Below are 17,984 nucleotides of genomic sequence, written 5' to 3'. Positions count from 1 at the left end.
CCCCCCATTATTGTTACAAATAATTATACTGTCATAATTGATTAATAACACTTTGGCAGTGCCTGGTGGGAATGGAGAGTCAGAAGCACCCCCTTTCCCTTACACAGGAGCATATTTGAAAGTTACATTATGAAAGTGGGGAAGGTGGGTCAGCATAGAAGTCATGTTATGACCTGCCCCTCAAAGAAAGAATGCAGAGATTGAGGCCTCCCAGGCACAAGTTGATGTATTGAAACAAAGAAAGGTTAATAGTTAAACTGTACCAGATCTAGATGAGCAGTGGCCCAAGACTAGGCAAAGATCCATATGCCCCCATAGAAGATTAATGACAGAAAGAGCCCTCTGCAAAAGTAAAAAACAATTCTGGGTATGACCTCCCCTGAGAACAGGGTGATACTAAGTATTGTACCATTCTTTACTGTAAATAGGGGAGTAACATGTAGCCTGCCAAAGCCACAAGACTATAATGCTTATTGCTACTTCCTTATGAGCTAGTTGCTTAGGCAACCTGAATGTAACCTGAAAAAAGTACAAAAGCTAATGCAGTTTCACTATTAAAATGAGTCCATATTCACCCTCCAATAGAGTGTGGTATCTATCTGTTCTCCCTCACGCAGACTCCTGACCCACCAGGGAGGTCACCCTCCGAGACCCCTGACTCTCCTGCTGCTCATCTGCTGTGGTGGTCCACGGCAGAATATGTCTTGTTAGTCCTTTCTAGCCATTCAAATTTCTACTAAGAAATCATCGTACAGTTCTTTTGTTTGTTTTGTCTTTTTTTTTTTTTTTTACCACTAGGGTGGGTTATCACTGGGGCACCACTGCTCTTGGCAGTCATTTCCCCCTTTTTTTTTTCCTTTTCTATTTTTATTTGACATGACAGAGAAAAACTGAGAAGAGAGGAGGAAGAGGACAAGAGAAAGTTAGACATCTGCAGACCTGCTTTGCCACTTATGAAGCATTACCCCAACAGGTGGGGAACAGGGGAGCAGAGGTTCAAGCCCAGGTCCTCCTTGTTCATGGTGGGGTGCACCACCAGCTGCCCCCTCCCCAGCTGATAGTCTTATGGGAATTTCCTTATAGGTAACTCTGCTTCTTTCTAGATGCTTTTAATATTTTTTGAAAAAATATTTTTACTTTATTTATTAATGAAAAGAATAGGAGGAGAGAAAGAGAAAGAACCAGACATCACTCCTGTACATATGCTGCTGGGTATCAAATTCAGAATCACATGCTTCAGAGTCCAACACTTTATCCACTGCACCACCTCCCAGACCACGCTTTTAATATTTTTATCTGTGCCTTACGTGGCTAAGTGAGCTTCGCCTTAGTTTTATATTTCTTGGAGCTATTGAATTTTCTGGATCTGAGGCTCTGTCCTCCTCTTCTTCCTCCTCCTCTCTCTTCAATTTTGGATGATTTTTCAAATAAGATTTCAAGTTTCTTTTACTTTCACTAACATTTTCACCAAAATTTCAGTCATTCTGATTCTTTACAGGCACAATGGCATTTTTTTATGTCTTTATTAGATTAATGGTTTACAGTTGACAGTAAAATACAATAGTTTGTACATGCATAACATTCCACAATTTTCCACAGAACAATTCAACCCCCACTAGGTGCTCCTCTGCCATCATGTTCCAGGACCTGAACCCTCCCCCCACCCCACCCCAGAGTCTTTTACTTTGGCGCAAGACACCATTAAAAAGTATTGATATTTTTTGTTGTTGTTGCTTGCTATTTTTTTATATCATTTCTAGATATATTATAATAAAGTTACTGATCTTGTATCTTTATTTAAACATTGAGTTCTGGCAATGTGACACTACTTAGGATTTCATGATATTACAATCATTCCAGCTCTCCACAGAGCGGGCAGCTTAATAGTTGAAAAGTTAATAGTTGAAAAGTTCTTACCTATCCCTGAAGCTGGTGTAAAGGAGTGAATACTATTAACAGCAGCAAAATCCAAGGATTGAAAATATCTGAAAAAAGACTCTTCTCTCTCCCAAAGGAAAATATCCACTGAATTCTGATCCCCTGTAATAGTGAAATAAAAATAAAAGATTAAGGCAAAGGTGATGTAAAAATGACAAGACTGCATTGTAAAGTTGTAATCAAATATTAAACATAATTTATACAGTTTAGAGCATTTCTCAGAATCTACTGAAATGAAAACACAACTAGGAGGAAACATTTCAAGTTTTTTTTATACTTATACCATAATCAACAAACAAAAGTCACAAATTATGATGTAATACTAAGGAAAAAACAGTGATAAATATTTTACTTTTTTATGAATGTGGGAAACTGATCTATAAAAATTTCCACTAAGGGGGTCAGGCAGTAGCGCAGAGGGTTAAGCACCCGTGGCACAAAGCCCCTGGCTCCCCACCTGCAGGGGTCGATTTACAAACAGTGAAGCGGGTCTGCAGGTATCTATCTTTCTGTCCCCTTCACTGTCTTCCCCTCCTCTCTCCATTTCTCTCTGTCCTATCCAACAACAACAACATCAATAACAACAATAATAATAACCACAACAATGATAAAACAAGGGTGACAAAAGGGGAAAAAACAGCCTCCAGGAGAAGTGGATTTGTGGTGCAGGCACCGAGCCCCAGCAATAACCCTGGAGGCAAAAAAAAAATATTCCACTAAGTAGAAGAGCAGATACTCTTAATAAAAGATACCTCAAGAAGTCGTCAAAGAAGTTTCCAATAACTATTTATTCCTACCATAACTGACCCTCAATATTCAAAATACAGATATATGAAATGTTAACTATTTGCATTTTAGGTGTTAGATTTTCATAAAGGTTTTCATATGTCTTCCTATTTCACACATCTAGTCCCAATTTTAGTTTAAAATCACTTTATAGTAGGGTTGGAGAATCCACTTTCTGTCGGTGGTCATTTGAAGATTTTATAACATCATTCACAAACCACACAACATTATCAACTTAAAAATTAGCACTTAATATGTTTCTATGGAAAAAGTCCCACATGCCTAGGAAGATGCCAGACCAAATGATTTCATGGGTCAAAGGCCAAACATTCCTCACACTGCCTTCAAATACTGGTTCAGAACACCTAAAGTCATGAATATGACAAATATTTTTTTTCAAAATCCATTCTGACAGTCACTACGTATCTATGAAGAAATATTCTACATAGGAGCTAAAAAATACTACAAGATTGTTTTAAAATAGAACATATTATATGAGTGCAAGATAATTGTAATAATAACTATGCGTCTGTTACAAATACTGTTATCTTCTCACCTAGAGAAACAGTTTTGGCAAAAACCAAGTAAATATCATCTCCTGAAGTTAAGGCCTCAACTTGTGCTGTCCCACTGGCAGGTCCTTCTTGAAAGCTTATAAACTCACTGCCAGACCATCTGAGCAACAGGGAATTTGACTTCACATTGACCTGGGAAATAACTAAGAAAAGAGAGCCTCCTCGAGAGAACAAGGCCAGGCTCCTCACACCACGGACCGGGAGTGACTGATAAGAAATGAAGCTGACTCCATTCCACCTGAAGACCTGTAAGAAATGTTCAAACACAAAGCATTCATGATTCAACATCCATGACAACGTAACCAACAGTGTAGGTTTACTCTCCTAGACTCTTTCATTTTACTAAAATGGTACATTCATAAACAAGAAGGCATCAAAACAGATAACTCTCTCACCAACCTCTCCTTTTCATCTCTATGTATCAGTGTGTGCCTGGATACATTCATGGAATATGAGTGGAAGGGAAGTTATTTGAAAATGCAACATTAATATGTCAGTAGATATCAGTGGTAAGCAGAGGAGGAAGAGTGGGCAGACAACCTCACCCATGTATGCTGGAACCTCACCTCTCTAGAGCCCTACCCCATGAGGGAAGGATAGAAGCAGGCTGGAGGTATGAATCTACCTGCCAATGCCCATGTCCAGCAAAGAAGAAGCAATTACAGAGGCCAGATCTCCCACCTTCTGCGCCCCATAAAGAATTCTGGTCCATCCTCTCAGTAGGGGAGAGTGATAGGGGAAGATGACCAAAGGGCTCTGAAGTCCAACTCCATCAGGACCCAGAGAGAGAAGAGGAAAAAGGAAGGGGCATTTGGATGTAGTAACAGGTGTATGTGTGGCTAGGAAAAGAAGGGAAGATAGGGCAAAAAAAAAAAAGCCAAATATATACAAATATAGACAGACAGTTGTTCCATATCTGCAACCTTATGAAAACTTCTGTATCTTTCAATGGAGGGACTGTGGATTCAAAACTCTGGTGATGGGAATGGTGCAGAGTTGTACCCCTATTATTGTAATTTTGTAATAAAAAATAAATAAGTTGACTACAAAAAAAAGGAAGAGGAGAAAGAGGAGAAACAGGAGAGAATTAATTTTAAAATACATAAAATTTTAAATCTGGTTAAGAAATAATCTAATGCTGTAGTGACATTACCCCCACTCAAACAAAAGAATATAAAGAAAACCACCTTGACCTTTGAGTCTTGAAGCGGCAATGCACACAGTGTTTCAGGGTGAATGTTCATATATTGAAAACTCCATAAAAAATCTACCTGGTTTATTAGACAAACTGGTCAGTATTACAAAGTGTTTTATCTATATAGCTGATAACTGGGAGCTTTATATGACCCACAATATAAGAAACTATGAATCAGTGATGCCTCCTTTTATGGATCTCATTACGCTTAGAAAAAGCAACATATATATATATATATATCCTGCGGGATTTAAATGAACATATGATTTCTACTTACAGACACTGAGGATAACAATCAGGGTGGTATGATAGAGGATTATGAGCATATGAAAGAAATAAATCAAAAAGAACAACTTGACAAATTGGACACAGCAGGAAAAGGCTGTCATAATTTGAGTGAAGACTTCCAACTGAGGGGCCAAGTAGTGGTGCACTTTACGAGTGGTGAAGCAGGTCTGCAGGTGTCTACCTTTCTCTCTCTCTCTCTCTCTCTCTCTCTCTCTCTAGCTCCCCCTCCCCTCTCAAAATCTCTCTGTCCTATCATATAGAAAGAAGAAGGGGGGAAAAAGTCACCAGGAACAGTGGATTCAAAGTGCTGGCATTGAGCCCCAGTGACAATCCTGAAGGCAAAAAAAAAAATCCAACTGAAAAGAACAGTGCTACGGAACAAGATTGCAAAGGAGCGGCAGGAGGGTTGTGCGACAGTACATATGTAAGCGTGGGTCCTGAGTGCAATTCCCAGTACCTCAGATACTAGACTGATGCACTGGTTTGTTCATTCTCTTGACCATTAATCAATGATGATGTTGGGAGAACTCTGGTGGTTACCACTGGAGGGGAGTGAGGGCAAATAACACTGACAGTGGGAGTTGTGTAGAATTATACCCCTATTATCATATAATCTTGTAAATCAACATTAAATCACTAATAAAAATATAATGAATTTTAAAAAGTATTTATAGGATTGTAAACCAAGGTTACCTGAAAAACAAAAGGTGTTATAAAAAGAAATAAAAGAATCAAACCTGAGTTAAATCAGAATCATCTCTTTGACTTGCAACAATTAAATAATCTTGACCATCTGAAGCAAAAAATTTTACTTGAGAACTTTCTGAAATAATAATTGTCTGTATCTGCAGGGAAATCAGAACAGTTTGGAAGATTTTTAAAAGGAAAACTAATTAAGAAATAATCTGATAGTCATAGTATGAATTAGTTATTTTAAATTCAAAACTCAACATTCAAAATTTAATTCTGATATCTAAATATCATACCTAAGTATTAATGCAGAAAGAAAAAAGTACCTAACATATTAAAATGTGCATCAACTTGCAAAAGACCCTTTTCCACATTAATGTAGAAGATATGTTATGTCCCATTTAAATTAGCATCCTAGATCTAATATGTTTTAAATAAATCAATCTATAGAAACACAAAGTTTGGATTTTCTTTTTACCCAATGTAGTTTAAATTCCGACGTGAATATATATACACTGTTAAGAGAAGGCTTTTCTTCATATCTTTCTTTGTGAGTGATCACCAAGTAAGGGGAAAATCCGATTTTAAAGACTTCACAAGTTTCTGGATTGTCTATATTTAAAACCTACAAAAGAAGGAATAAGAACACAGCAGTTAATGCGGTACCCAAAATTCATGTAGGCATGAATTTTGTGTACAGTAATTTCAGTGTGGCTTACCGCACATGGAATAAAAGTTCCTTGCCATCTATAAACCGTAGAAGACAATTTTCTTAACATTACACCATACATTGAATCTTCCAAAGTAAAGAAACACCAGCCAGAAGCTGATATATCTAAAAAACTTTGAAATGTGGAAAGTACAAGATCCATTCCCCCTAAAAAAAAAAAAAAAAAAAAAAAACTCATCATTTACCAGCGCATAGTCCCTTTCAAATTACTGTCTGAGCAATAAGATTATCAGTTGCTGGTGGGAATGTAAATTGGTCCAGCCTCTGTGGAGAGCAGTCTGGAGAACTCTCACAAGGCTAGACATGAACCTTCCATATGACCCAGTAATTCCTCTCCTGGGTTATACCCCAAGGACTCCATAACACCCAACCAAAAAGAGGTGTGTTCTCCTATGTTCATAGCAGCACAATTCATAATAGCTAAAACCTGGAAGCAACCCAGGTGCCCAAAAACAGACGAGTGGCTGAGAAAGCTGTGGTATATATACACAATGGAATACTATGCAGCTATCAAGAACAATGAACCCACCTTCTCTGACCCATCTTGGACAGAGCTAGAAGGAATTATGTTAAGTGAGCTAAGTCAGAAAGATAAAGATGAGTATGGGATGATCCCACTCATCAACAGAAGTTGAATAAGAATATCTGAAAGGGAAACTAAAAGCAGGACCTGACCAAATTGTAAGTAGGGCACCAAAGTAAAAACGCTGTGCTGAGGGGTAGACATGCAGCTTCCTGGGCCAGTGGGGGGTGGGAGTGGGTGGGAGGGATGGGTCACAGTCTTTTGGCGGTGGGAATGGTGTTTATGTACACTCCTAGTAAAATGTAGTCATATAAATACCTAGTTAATTAATATGAGAGGGGGAAAATCAATTGTATGTCTCAAAGTTTTTCAAAACACAAACTGAATCTTTTCAATATATAGGCTGTATATTTGATATGCGGACTCTCTCAAAAGCCTAGACCAAGTAGATCAGATGTCCCAATCCATATCAAATAATATTGCATCCGCCGATCACAACCTAACCAACACAACGATTGCCACCTCAACATGCTTCACTTCAGACTGTGTCCAGAGACTTCACATGTGGAATGACAACCCTTCAGCTTCATTACTCGGGTGAGACCTTTCCTTTCATAGTATTCTCTAATTTCATCTCAGGTGGTTCACTTTCTAACAAAGTCCCAAAACCTAGATATACACCAGTTTCTGTGAGAGAGAGCATATGTTCACACGTATCCATAAACTACTGCAAAATATATACCTGAAAGCAGAAGTACACTAGAGTTTGCAGTGAGCACCTCCCTAACACTTCCTCTCCACTATTCCAAGTTTTGGGTCCATGATTGCTCAACAATTTGTTTGGCTTCATATGTTAACTCTCTTTTCAGTCACCAGGTTCCAGATGCCATCAGGATGCTGGCCAGGCTTCTCTGGATTGAAGACCCCACCAATGTGTCCTGGAGCTCTGCTTCCCCAGAGACCCACCCTACTAGGGAAAGAGAGAGGCAGACTGGGAGTATGGATCGACCAGTCAACGCCCATGTTCAGCGAGGAAGCAATTACAGAAATCAGACCTTCCACCTTCTGCAACCCACAATGACCCTGGGTCCATGCTCCCAGAGGGATAGAGAATGGGAAAGCTATCAGGGGAGGGGGTGGGATATGAAGACTGGGTGGTGGGAATTGTGTGGAGTTGTACTCCTCCTACCCTATGGTTTTGTTAATTAATCCTTTCTTAAATAAAAAAAAAAGACTATCAAATTTGTCATTCTAAATAAAGATTCTTCTTATATGTGTGGCGGTGGGGGTGGTGAGAGTGTGTGCAAGCATTTGAAAAAAAAACAACAGAAACACAACCCAAGGAAGTTTAAAATAGTAGCTAAAATAGGAGTCAGTCAGTAGAGCAGCGGGTTAAGTGCACGTGGCACAAAGTACAAGGACCGTCATAAGGACCCCGCTTCGAGCCCCCAGATCCCCACCTGCAGGGTAGTCGCTTCATAGGCGATGAAGCAGGTCTGCAGGTGTCTGTCTTTCTCTCCTCCCCTCTCTGTCTTCCCCTCCTCTCTTCATTTCTCTCTGTCCTATCCAACAACAACGACATCAATAACAACATCAGTAATAACTACAACAATAAAACAAGGGCAACAGAAGGGAATAAATACGTAATTTTTTTTAAATAGTAGCTAAAAGTAACAATTGTTAAAACCAAGAAAAATAATTAATATTCAACATCATGCCCAGGGAGTTCCAAAATGTCTCCACAATATTGAATGTATTAAAGCAAAATAGGCTGGACATGTCTTATCAACTTTAATAAAGATTATAAAAATCAGAATGAATTTTCAAAATAATATTTCTTTCACTTTATTTTATTGCTGCCAGGGTTATTGCTTGGCTCAGTGCCTGTACAACTAATACACAGCTCCTGGTATATATATATATATATATATATATATATATATATATATATATTTTTTTTTTTTTTTATTTTTTTTTTTTTTTTTTTAGGGAGACAGAGAGAAATCGAGATGGGAGAAATTGAAAGGGATGGAGAAAGGGACAACAGGTCAGGCAGTAACACAAATGGTTATGCACACTCATTACAGTTCATAAGGACTCGGGTTCAAGTCCTGGTCCCCACCTGCAGGGGGAAAGCTTCAGGGCTGCAGAGGTCTCTCGATCTCTTTCCCTCTTTTTCTATCTCCTCTTTCACTCTTACTTTTTCGGTCTCTATCCAATAAAAAGATTTGAGAGAGAAAGAGAGAGAGAGAGAGAGTGTGTGTGTGTGTGTGTGTGTGTGTGAGAGAGAGAGAGGGGGGGGGGGATCTGCAGCATTACTTTGCTACTCATCAAGCTTCCCCACAAGCAAGTGAGGACTCGGGAGCTTGAACCTGGATCCCTGTGGATGGTAATGTATGCACTCTACCACATGTATCACCACCTAGTCCCAAAACAATATCGCCGTGGTACACTTACGAAATGGGGGGTGAGAATGGGACTCAGACCTGAGGGTCACATGCACGGAAAGGCAAGCAATCTACCTACCTACCTGGTGAGCTATCTCCTTAGCCCAGACTTTTAAAAAACCATTCACAATTTCAAATGATGTCCATATTATTTCACATTTTACAGTTTCTGTATTTCAGGAATTGCAAAGCTTACATTCTACACAGCAATTACACAAAAGATGTCTATCTTTAAATTTTAACTTCTACAAAAGCTTTTATGTGTCTAAATTAAAGTTAAGTTTTTTTTTAAGTATTCACTAACATCATGAACACAATGCAATGAGACTACCACTGATGAAATCCTGGTTGCTTTTAAGTTATTATCATTTTTGATGACTGGATCAATAAAGCAAAATGCTAAGGTTTTACATGTAGTTTGCATGGTGATATTCTTTCTTAGAAATTCAATCTCAGGACTAGGCAGTGGCACACCTGGTTAAGTGTAGACATTACAGTGCGCACGGATCCAGGTTCAAGCCCCTGGCCTCTACCTGCAGGAGGAAAGCTTCACCAGTAATGAAGCAGGGCTGCAGGTGTCTCTTTGTCTCTCTCCTTCTCTACCTCCCATACTCTCAAATTTCTTTCTGTCTCCATACAATAATAAATATTTAAAAAAAAGAAATTCAACCTCTTGAATTCCTATTTTGTAAACGTTGAAAGGCACGCCATAGCTTCTGCATTGAGTTCATAACCACATAATCATATGGAAAAAGATCTCACCATGATTCAAAAAGATTCAAATGAGAAATGCTCATTACCAAGTAGCTGGCTCAGCAGTAGAGCTCTTGCCTTGCCTATATGTAGCCCGGGGTTCAGTTCTACACACATATTTTAATTTATTTGATTTATCTCAGTCCATTCATAAATCCTAAACTTCAAGAGTTCAATATTATTTGTCATGTGATAGGCATTCAAATATTTATAGATGCAATAAGCTAGGTAGATAGTCTCTATTTTCAAAAGATCTAAAAGAAACAATTCATTAGTGAAAATGTAAATCATATATATGTAATCCTTCTTCATTGTGAAGTTCTTCTCTAGTAAGAAAGTAAACATACTCATGCCAAAAGCTGTCTCTGATATTGTCTCCCACGCCACACTCACTGCTAAATCAACGCCATTAGTACGTGACACGTTCAAATATACAGTTGTATTGGCCTCATCGATGTCTATAGACGTGGCTCTAAAAGAAACAAATGAATTTCAGAAAGCAGAAAAAAGATTACACATTAAATAAAGCTTATATCATCTGTAAAGAAATTACATATTAAAGTGCCTATCACTTTGCTGGCACATATATGATATACTTAGAAATCTGTACAAACCATTTACAGATTTTTTGGTCATTAACATAATTATTTAATTTACAAGCAAAGTCATGCACATTCACAGATTTTATACAACAGAAAGACTAAGAGTCTATCGCTCAAAATTCTCATTTGTGATTTTTTAAACTCTAGTTCAACTTATGATTATAAAAATATGATCATAAAAATATTGGAGTGGTTAGGCAATGGCACATCAGTAGAGAGCACATATTATTATGCTCAAGGGTCTGGGTTTGAGGCCCAGGACCACTCTAGCAGGGGGGAAGCTTTAGGACAGTAAAGCAGGTGTCTATCTTTCTCCCTCTCTAGCTCCTCCTTCCATCTGTTTCTCTATCTCTATCAAAAAGGAAAAAAAATGTGGCCACAATGATAACCCCAGTGGCAATCTTCTTTTTCTTTTTCTTTTTTTTTTAATTAGTGCAGCCTAGACTGTTCCTAGTTGTGGCTACAGAATGTGAGTTCAGACCTACAGGGATGCAGAAGTTACACAGGCTCCTGTGACAAATATGGGCCCCAGATCAAATCGACAGGGTTTACAGTTAATATTTATATACTTTTCCCAAATTTGGGAACTACCCTCTGCCCTGATCTAGCTTTCTAGTCCTTCTTCCAACTCTGACAGTATCTCCCCAGACAATACCTTTGGTCCACCTGTATGTTAGCTGTCCGGCTTAGGCAAAAACTAGTAAATGCCATGGAGCCCTTGGAATATACTTAAAATAGACCTCCCAGTTTTTTTTCCAAAATGGAGACCCCAAATCTCATCTGCTATAGTCTTGCCTTTAAGTTCCTGATGATTATATAATATGTTCTGCTTTATATCTCAATGCTTTTGCAGACACTAAGTTTCAGATGCTACCATGTCAACCTCACTTCTCTGGGCAGACAACCCCACCATGTGTCCTAGAGCTCTACTTCTCCAGAGCCATGCCCCACTAGGGAAAGAGAGAGACAACTATGGATTGACCAGCCCATGTGTAGTGGTGAAGCAATTACAGAAGCCAGACCTTCCACCTTCTGTACCCCACAATGATCCTGGGTCCATACTCCCAGAAGGATAATGGATAGGAAGGCTTTCAAGGGAGAGGATGAGATATGAAGTTCTGGTAGTGGGAACTGTGTGGAATTGTACCCCTCTTATCCTTTGTTCTTGTCAATACTTCAATTTTATAAATAAATTTTTAAAAGTCACAAGTAAAAAAAAAAAAGAAAATACTTAGTAATTTCATACTACATAGTAAAAAAAAAAGATTTGTTATTCTTAAGTTTTCTTTGAGGAAAAGCAAAAATATTTTTCAGGGGAAAGGTGAGTCAAAAAAGTATTAGCATATAATAAAACTGATTAACTGAAATATATTTAAGATATAAACATAAGCTTCTAGAAGGAATGTTAAGGTTACAATCATGACAATATATGTCTGAAGAATTTGGTTTATACAGCTACTTTTTAAAATAATGTCTCTATATTATTTTCAGAACATAAAATGGCATAAAGCTTGACTTGAAATTATGGACTATGAGAAAATAAAGGTCCTGATAAACCATTACACAGGATAGTTAGGTTTTTGAAACTCCCTGTTATTAGACAGCAGATCACCTCTCTGAATCCGTTAGAACTCGTTTCAAGGGTCTTCTTTAAATAGTCAAGAGATCAGTTTCCTATGAAATTCTCTATGTCAAAACACATTTCTTACTTAGCTCAAAAGCGGTAATTTCCTTACAAATAAACTATACCTATTTGCAATCGCAGAGATGCTGAATAGTCCCAGAGGGGCTTGGTTTTGCAAAACCGTTATCAGGGTTTGAACATGTGCCCCTAGTCTAGCGCCTCCACTTGGATTAAACAGGATGCAAACAAAGTGCTCATCCATTTCTGGCTCTGTGTCCAATATGGCAGATATGTGAAGGGTCTGAAAACAAAATCAAAAGGTAAAATTAACTAGAATGCAGTGTGTTTGGGACAGACAGCGACAGTTGCAAAAAAATGACAGTAATAATAAAATAACTTTGAAAACAGAATGTCTTAGACTAGACCAACCTTTATTTTAATACTGCTCCTCAAAAGTTAATAGCTTTAACTATTTCTGGTTATAATTCTGAATATTTTCAACACTAATATATTATACTGGCATGTCTAAAGGTAAATATATATATGACACTTTAAAAAAACATTGAGGGGGTCAGGCGGTAGCGCAGCAGGTTAAGCACACATGGCGCAAAACGCAAAGATCGAAATAAGGATCCAGGTTCAAGCCCCCAGCTCCCCACCGGCAGGGGTGGTGCTTCGAAAGCGGTGAAGCAGGTCTGCAGGTTGTCTATCTTTCTCTTCCCCTCTCTGTCTTCCCCTCCTCTCTCCATTTCTCTCTGTCCTATCCAACAATAACAACAGCAATAATAATAACAACAATTATGAAGAAGGGAAAAAATAGCCTCCAGGAGCAGTGGAATTGTAGTGCAAGCACCAAGCCCCAGCGATAACCCCGGAGGCAAAAAAAAAAAAAAAAAAAAAAAAAAAAACACTGAGAATGAGAAAAACTAAATGTGTATCCTCATTTATAAAAACTTATTTTTTTAGATAGAGGCAGAGAGAGTGTGAGTGAGAAAGTTCACAGCACAAAATATTCCCCTGTGGAGTGCAGGCAAGCTCAAATCTGGGTCAGGTTGAATAGATCCAAGTGAGCTATTTCACCAGCCCTTCTCAAACCCTTTATCTTTGCAAGGTACATATCTGCAATAGTCTCATTCTAGTCTACAATTCACTACTGAAAATAAAGAAATCAAGAAAAAGCTATAGCTATAGTAAGCACAAAGTAGAATTAACTTGGTTGTTTCAACAGAAGAACTACAATAGTGATCTAGTACATGAAATGCTTCTCAGCAACAAAATGAAACTCACTACCAATCTGTGCAATTAGATGGCTATCAAAAATTCTGTTGCACAGCTGAAGACAAGTATAAGACTGCAATACGATATGCTTCTATTTATTCGACACTGACTATTCAACAACAAAAAATGAGTTATCTATGACAGAAATCAGAAAAAAAAATTCCCCTGGAAAGGACAAGAGTCAAGAGGCAACTTCTGGGTGATTGCAGCATTCAATATCTTTAATTCAAGTAACGGGTGTGTGAGCAGTGGCTCTGTGGGTATACGTGGGTTTTTTTGTTTCTTTGTTTTTTAAGAAAGAAACTACAGGACTGAAGCTTCCTCCAGTGCCAGAGTACTTCCTGTGTGGTGCTAGTGCTTGAATCTGGGCAGCGCACATGACAAGACATGTGTCTTACCTAGTGAGGTATCTCTCTAGCCCAGGTAGCTTTTTTATCGTTGTTGTAGTTATTATTACTGTTGTTGTTGATGATGTCGCCATTGTTAGGACAGAGAGAAATGGAAAGAGGAGGGGAAGACAGAGGGGTAGAGAAAGATAGATACCTACAGACCTGCTTCACTGCTTGTGAAGCGACTCTCCAGCAGGTGGGGAGCTGGGGGCTCAAACCGGGACCCTTAAGCCGATCGTTGCGCTTTGTGCCACCTACGATTAACCCCCTGTGCTACTGCCTGACTCCCCCCTTTGGGTATACATTTTGATGGTTGAGCCATACATTGAAATGTATCAAAATGGTTGAGCCATACATTGAAGACTCCTGCATTTTACTATTTATATCTTATACTAAAAAGAGGAGAAAGGGAGGGGAGCTGGAGCCCCTGAACCCCAGGGACTTCAGGGGGACATTTCAGGGGCAGTGAAGTGGATGTGCAGGTCTTTCTCGCTCGCTCCTTCTCTATCTTCCTCTCCCCTCTCAATTTCTCTCTGTCCTATCCAATAAAAAAATATAAAGAAAGGAAAAAAATGGCCACCAGGAACAGTGGATGAGTAGTGCTGGCTGTTAGCCCAGGGATAACCCTAGTGGCAGGGGAAAACAAACCAGTGAACGAAAAAAACAAGGAGATAGTAGTTTGTTATATGAAAGAAAAATGTATTTCATCTAAGTTTTTTTCTAACATTTAAAATGTCCAATAAAACAAGGATTTTTAAGAATTGTGTATAAGTGCTTTAAAGAGAAAATGAAAAAATAACTCAGGTGAATATAAAGTAATGGCAAACACACAAAATGTTTCAAATTTCAATTGCTTATACCTCACTAAGAATTTTAAAGTGTATTTTAAACAAATCAATTAATGGTTCTAGATTTTCAATATAAGAAAATGGATAGAGAAATAAAAATATATTCGGAGCATATTTAATTTCATACAAACTGACCATAAATGAAACTAATTATTGAATATGCTGCTTTTGATTTCATTAGCATTATTCTCTCTCTCTCTCTTCCTCTCTCTCTCTCTCTCTCTCTCTTTGGTCTCCAGGGTTATTGCTGGGGTTCGGTGCCTACACTACCAATCCACGACTCCTGGGGGCCATTTTTCCCACTTTGATGCCCTTGCTGTTATTGTTGCCACTGCTGTTGTTGTTGTTGGCTAGAACAAAGAGAAATGGAGAGAGGAGGGGAAGGCAGAGAGGGGGAGAGAAAGATAGACACCTGCAGACCTGCTTCACCACTTGTGAAGCGACTCCCCTGTAGGTGAGAGCCGGGGGGCTCCAACCCAGATCCTTACTCCGGTCCTTGCGTTTCGCAACATGTGCACTTAACCCACTGTGCTAGCGCCAGACCCCCTTAGTATCATTCTCTATCTAAAATTAAACTATAGGCCAGACAGTGGTACACCTGGTTAAGTGCACACGCTGTAGTGCGCAAGTACCCAGGCTCAAAGCTCTGTTCCCACCAGCAGGAGGAAAGCTTCACAAGTAAGTGAAGTTGAGCTGCAGGTGTTTCTCTGTCTCCCTATCTCCCCCTCCCCTTCTCAATTTCTCTGTGTCTACCCAATAGTAAGTAAATAAAACTAAAATGTATATTTAAAAATGTTAAACTATCCTTTAAAATATAGCTCAGCGGCAGAGAGAGAAAATTATTAATATATGGTATTAGAAGATAAATGTCTATGAGTGTAAATATATAGATTGTATTTCCAATAATAGATCCCAAATCCAGATTTCTTCCTTTAAGCTATTCCTGCTCAGGATTCTAACCTTAAATAAACAGTTTGATGTAAGCAGTTATATACATATATATATTTTTTTTTCCTCCAGGGTTATTGCTGGGCTCGGTCCCTGCACCATGAATCCACCGTTCCTGGAGGCATTTTTTCCCCCTTTTGTTGCCCTTGTTGTTGTAGCCTCGTTGTGGTTATTATTATTGCCATTGTTGATGTCATTCGTTGTTGGATAGGACAGAGAGAAATGGAGAGAGGAGGGGAAGACAGAGAGGGGGAAAGAAAGATAGATACCTGCAGACCTGCTTCACCACCTGTGAAGCGACTCCCCTGCAGGTGAGGAGCCAGGGGATTGAACCGGGATCCTTACGCAGGTCCCTGCGCTTTGCACCACATGCACTTAACCCACTGTGCCACTGCCCGACCCCTGCAGTTATATTTTTTTAACAAAATGTAACAATAACAGTTAATTTAATGAACACAATAAATGGTTTAGAGTTTCCTTTAATTTACAGTTTTCAGATATACAAAGTGAAGCATGCCATTTGAATACATCTGAAATGTTAAATCTCCAGATACAGATTTCTGTTATCTGCACAATTATCTTACCAACAGAACACTTTTCCAGGTACACTCTATACAGACTATGTAACACATCTACACAGTAATTAATATATAATATATTGTATTATATTATATTATAATATCCTAAGCTTAGAGGCTTTTTTCTTATGACCTAGTGCTCCCCTATGAAAAAAAGCACATTTTTTAAATATTAAAGGTAATAATTAATTGTCATTAAAGGTTCCTACTTTACCTTGAATCGAACACCTTCTTCTAAAACAATATAGCCTTTGGATGGAGAAAGGTCTTTAGACTCTGTTGAAGAATTCACTTCCATTACAATGAACTGAACAGCCACAGTTCCAAACAGTCCTTGGGCGGGTTCCCGAACAATATACAACACCGCAACACTCTCTTGTATGTAGAGAGCCATTGGTTCTCTTAAGAAAAAGTGCTCACTGTTGTTAAATGATAGGACTCCAGGGCCATCATCATTGGCAAGGATGGTAATGAAGGCTGCCAAAAAATATTAATAGAAAGGGCTATAAGTGACTGGAAGTGTATTCATTGTAAGCTAGTCTGACTTTGGTTTACCTTGCCCTAGAAATAAGGATTTTTTTTTTCAAAACAGATTTTTAATTTTTTTTGTCTTTATTTATTTATTGGATAGAGACAGTCAGAAATTGAGAGGAAAGGGGGTGATAGGGGATGAGACAGAGAGATACTTTCACCACTTGTGAACCTTTCCCCCTGCAGGTGGGAACCAGGGGCTAGAAACTGGGTCTTTGCACACTCTTATATGTGCGCTCAACCAGGTGCACCACCACCTGGCCCCACAAGGGAAATCTTTTTTTTTCCTCCAGGGTTATTGCTGGGCTCTGTGCCTGCATCATGAATCCACCGCTCCTGGAGGCCATTTTTCCCCCTTTTTGTTGCCCTAGTTGTTGCAGCCTCGCTGCGGTTATTATTGCCATTGTTGACGTTGCTTTGTTGTTGGATAGGACAGAGAGAAATGGAGAGAGGAGGGGAAGACAGAGAGAGAGAGGGGAGAGAAAGATAGACACCTGCAGACCTGCTTCACCACCCGTGAAGCGACTCCCCTGCAGGTGGGGAGCCGGGGGCTTGAACCGGGATCCTTGCGCCAGTCCCTGCGCTTTGTGCCAAGTGCGCTTAACCCACCGCGCCACCGCCCGACTCCCAGGGAAATTTTTAAAAGATACTTTATAGAATTCCACACTTACTAATAATGAAAAGTACTTTTAAACCTTGGGATTAAAACACAGCTTCATCAATTGAAAAAATATCTCTTACAAGTTCATAGCAAGTATCAAACTTAGGACATCAGATAATAAACATTGGAAGAACTGCCACCAAGAAAAAAAAAAGTAAAGTAAGACTACGAGTGATAAGTGCTGTATCCTCCTACAGCTATCACCAGGAAAAACATATAAAGCAATGGAAAGGTTGAGCAAGAACTGATGCTATTTGCTAGATGAGATGATTGCTTTAGATAGCATAAGAGAAACATTATTAGAAATATTAAGAATTCAGGTGGGCAGTGGAGCAACTGGTAAAGCATACATGTTAATCATGCCCAAGGACCCAGGTTCAAACTCCCGGACTCCACCTGCAGAGGGAAGATTCAGAAGTGGTGAAGTAGTGCTACAGGTGTCTCTTTTTCTCTCCCAATTCCCTCCCAATTTCTCTCTAAGAAACAAAATATGATTTTAAAAAATTCTAAGAATTCAAAACACTTACTATGTAGCCTTCAACAATCAAGAGTTCTTTATTTTTTCCTGTCATCAATAATTAAATCACAACTAGTACCATG

The 17,984-nt window shown here is 38.9% G+C and overlaps 1 protein-coding gene across 1 annotated transcript in view; it reads right to left on the bottom strand.

Annotated features, from left to right (window-relative positions):
* The window catches only part of ADGRV1 (adhesion G protein-coupled receptor V1), a 561,037-nt gene that overhangs the window by 397,657 nt on the left and 145,396 nt on the right, over positions 1-17,984 (bottom strand). The window contains exons 43-50 of the mRNA XM_016186350.2: positions 16,407-16,669; positions 12,277-12,452; positions 10,273-10,397; positions 6,192-6,349; positions 5,951-6,097; positions 5,520-5,627; positions 3,281-3,545; positions 1,918-2,040 (exon numbers count right to left, since the gene is read on the bottom strand). Coding sequence (XP_016041836.2) covers positions 1,918-2,040; positions 3,281-3,545; positions 5,520-5,627; positions 5,951-6,097; positions 6,192-6,349; positions 10,273-10,397; positions 12,277-12,452; positions 16,407-16,669 — 1,365 coding nt within the window. The remainder of the gene's footprint in view (positions 1-1,917; positions 2,041-3,280; positions 3,546-5,519; positions 5,628-5,950; positions 6,098-6,191; positions 6,350-10,272; positions 10,398-12,276; positions 12,453-16,406; positions 16,670-17,984) is intronic.

The sequence above is a fragment of the Erinaceus europaeus genome, chromosome 11 (assembly GCF_950295315.1).
Source record: "Erinaceus europaeus chromosome 11, mEriEur2.1, whole genome shotgun sequence".
Taxonomy (NCBI): domain Eukaryota; kingdom Metazoa; phylum Chordata; class Mammalia; order Eulipotyphla; family Erinaceidae; genus Erinaceus; species Erinaceus europaeus.
Note: the sequence above shows the minus strand (reverse complement) of the source record. Positions and strands in the feature narration are given on the sequence as shown.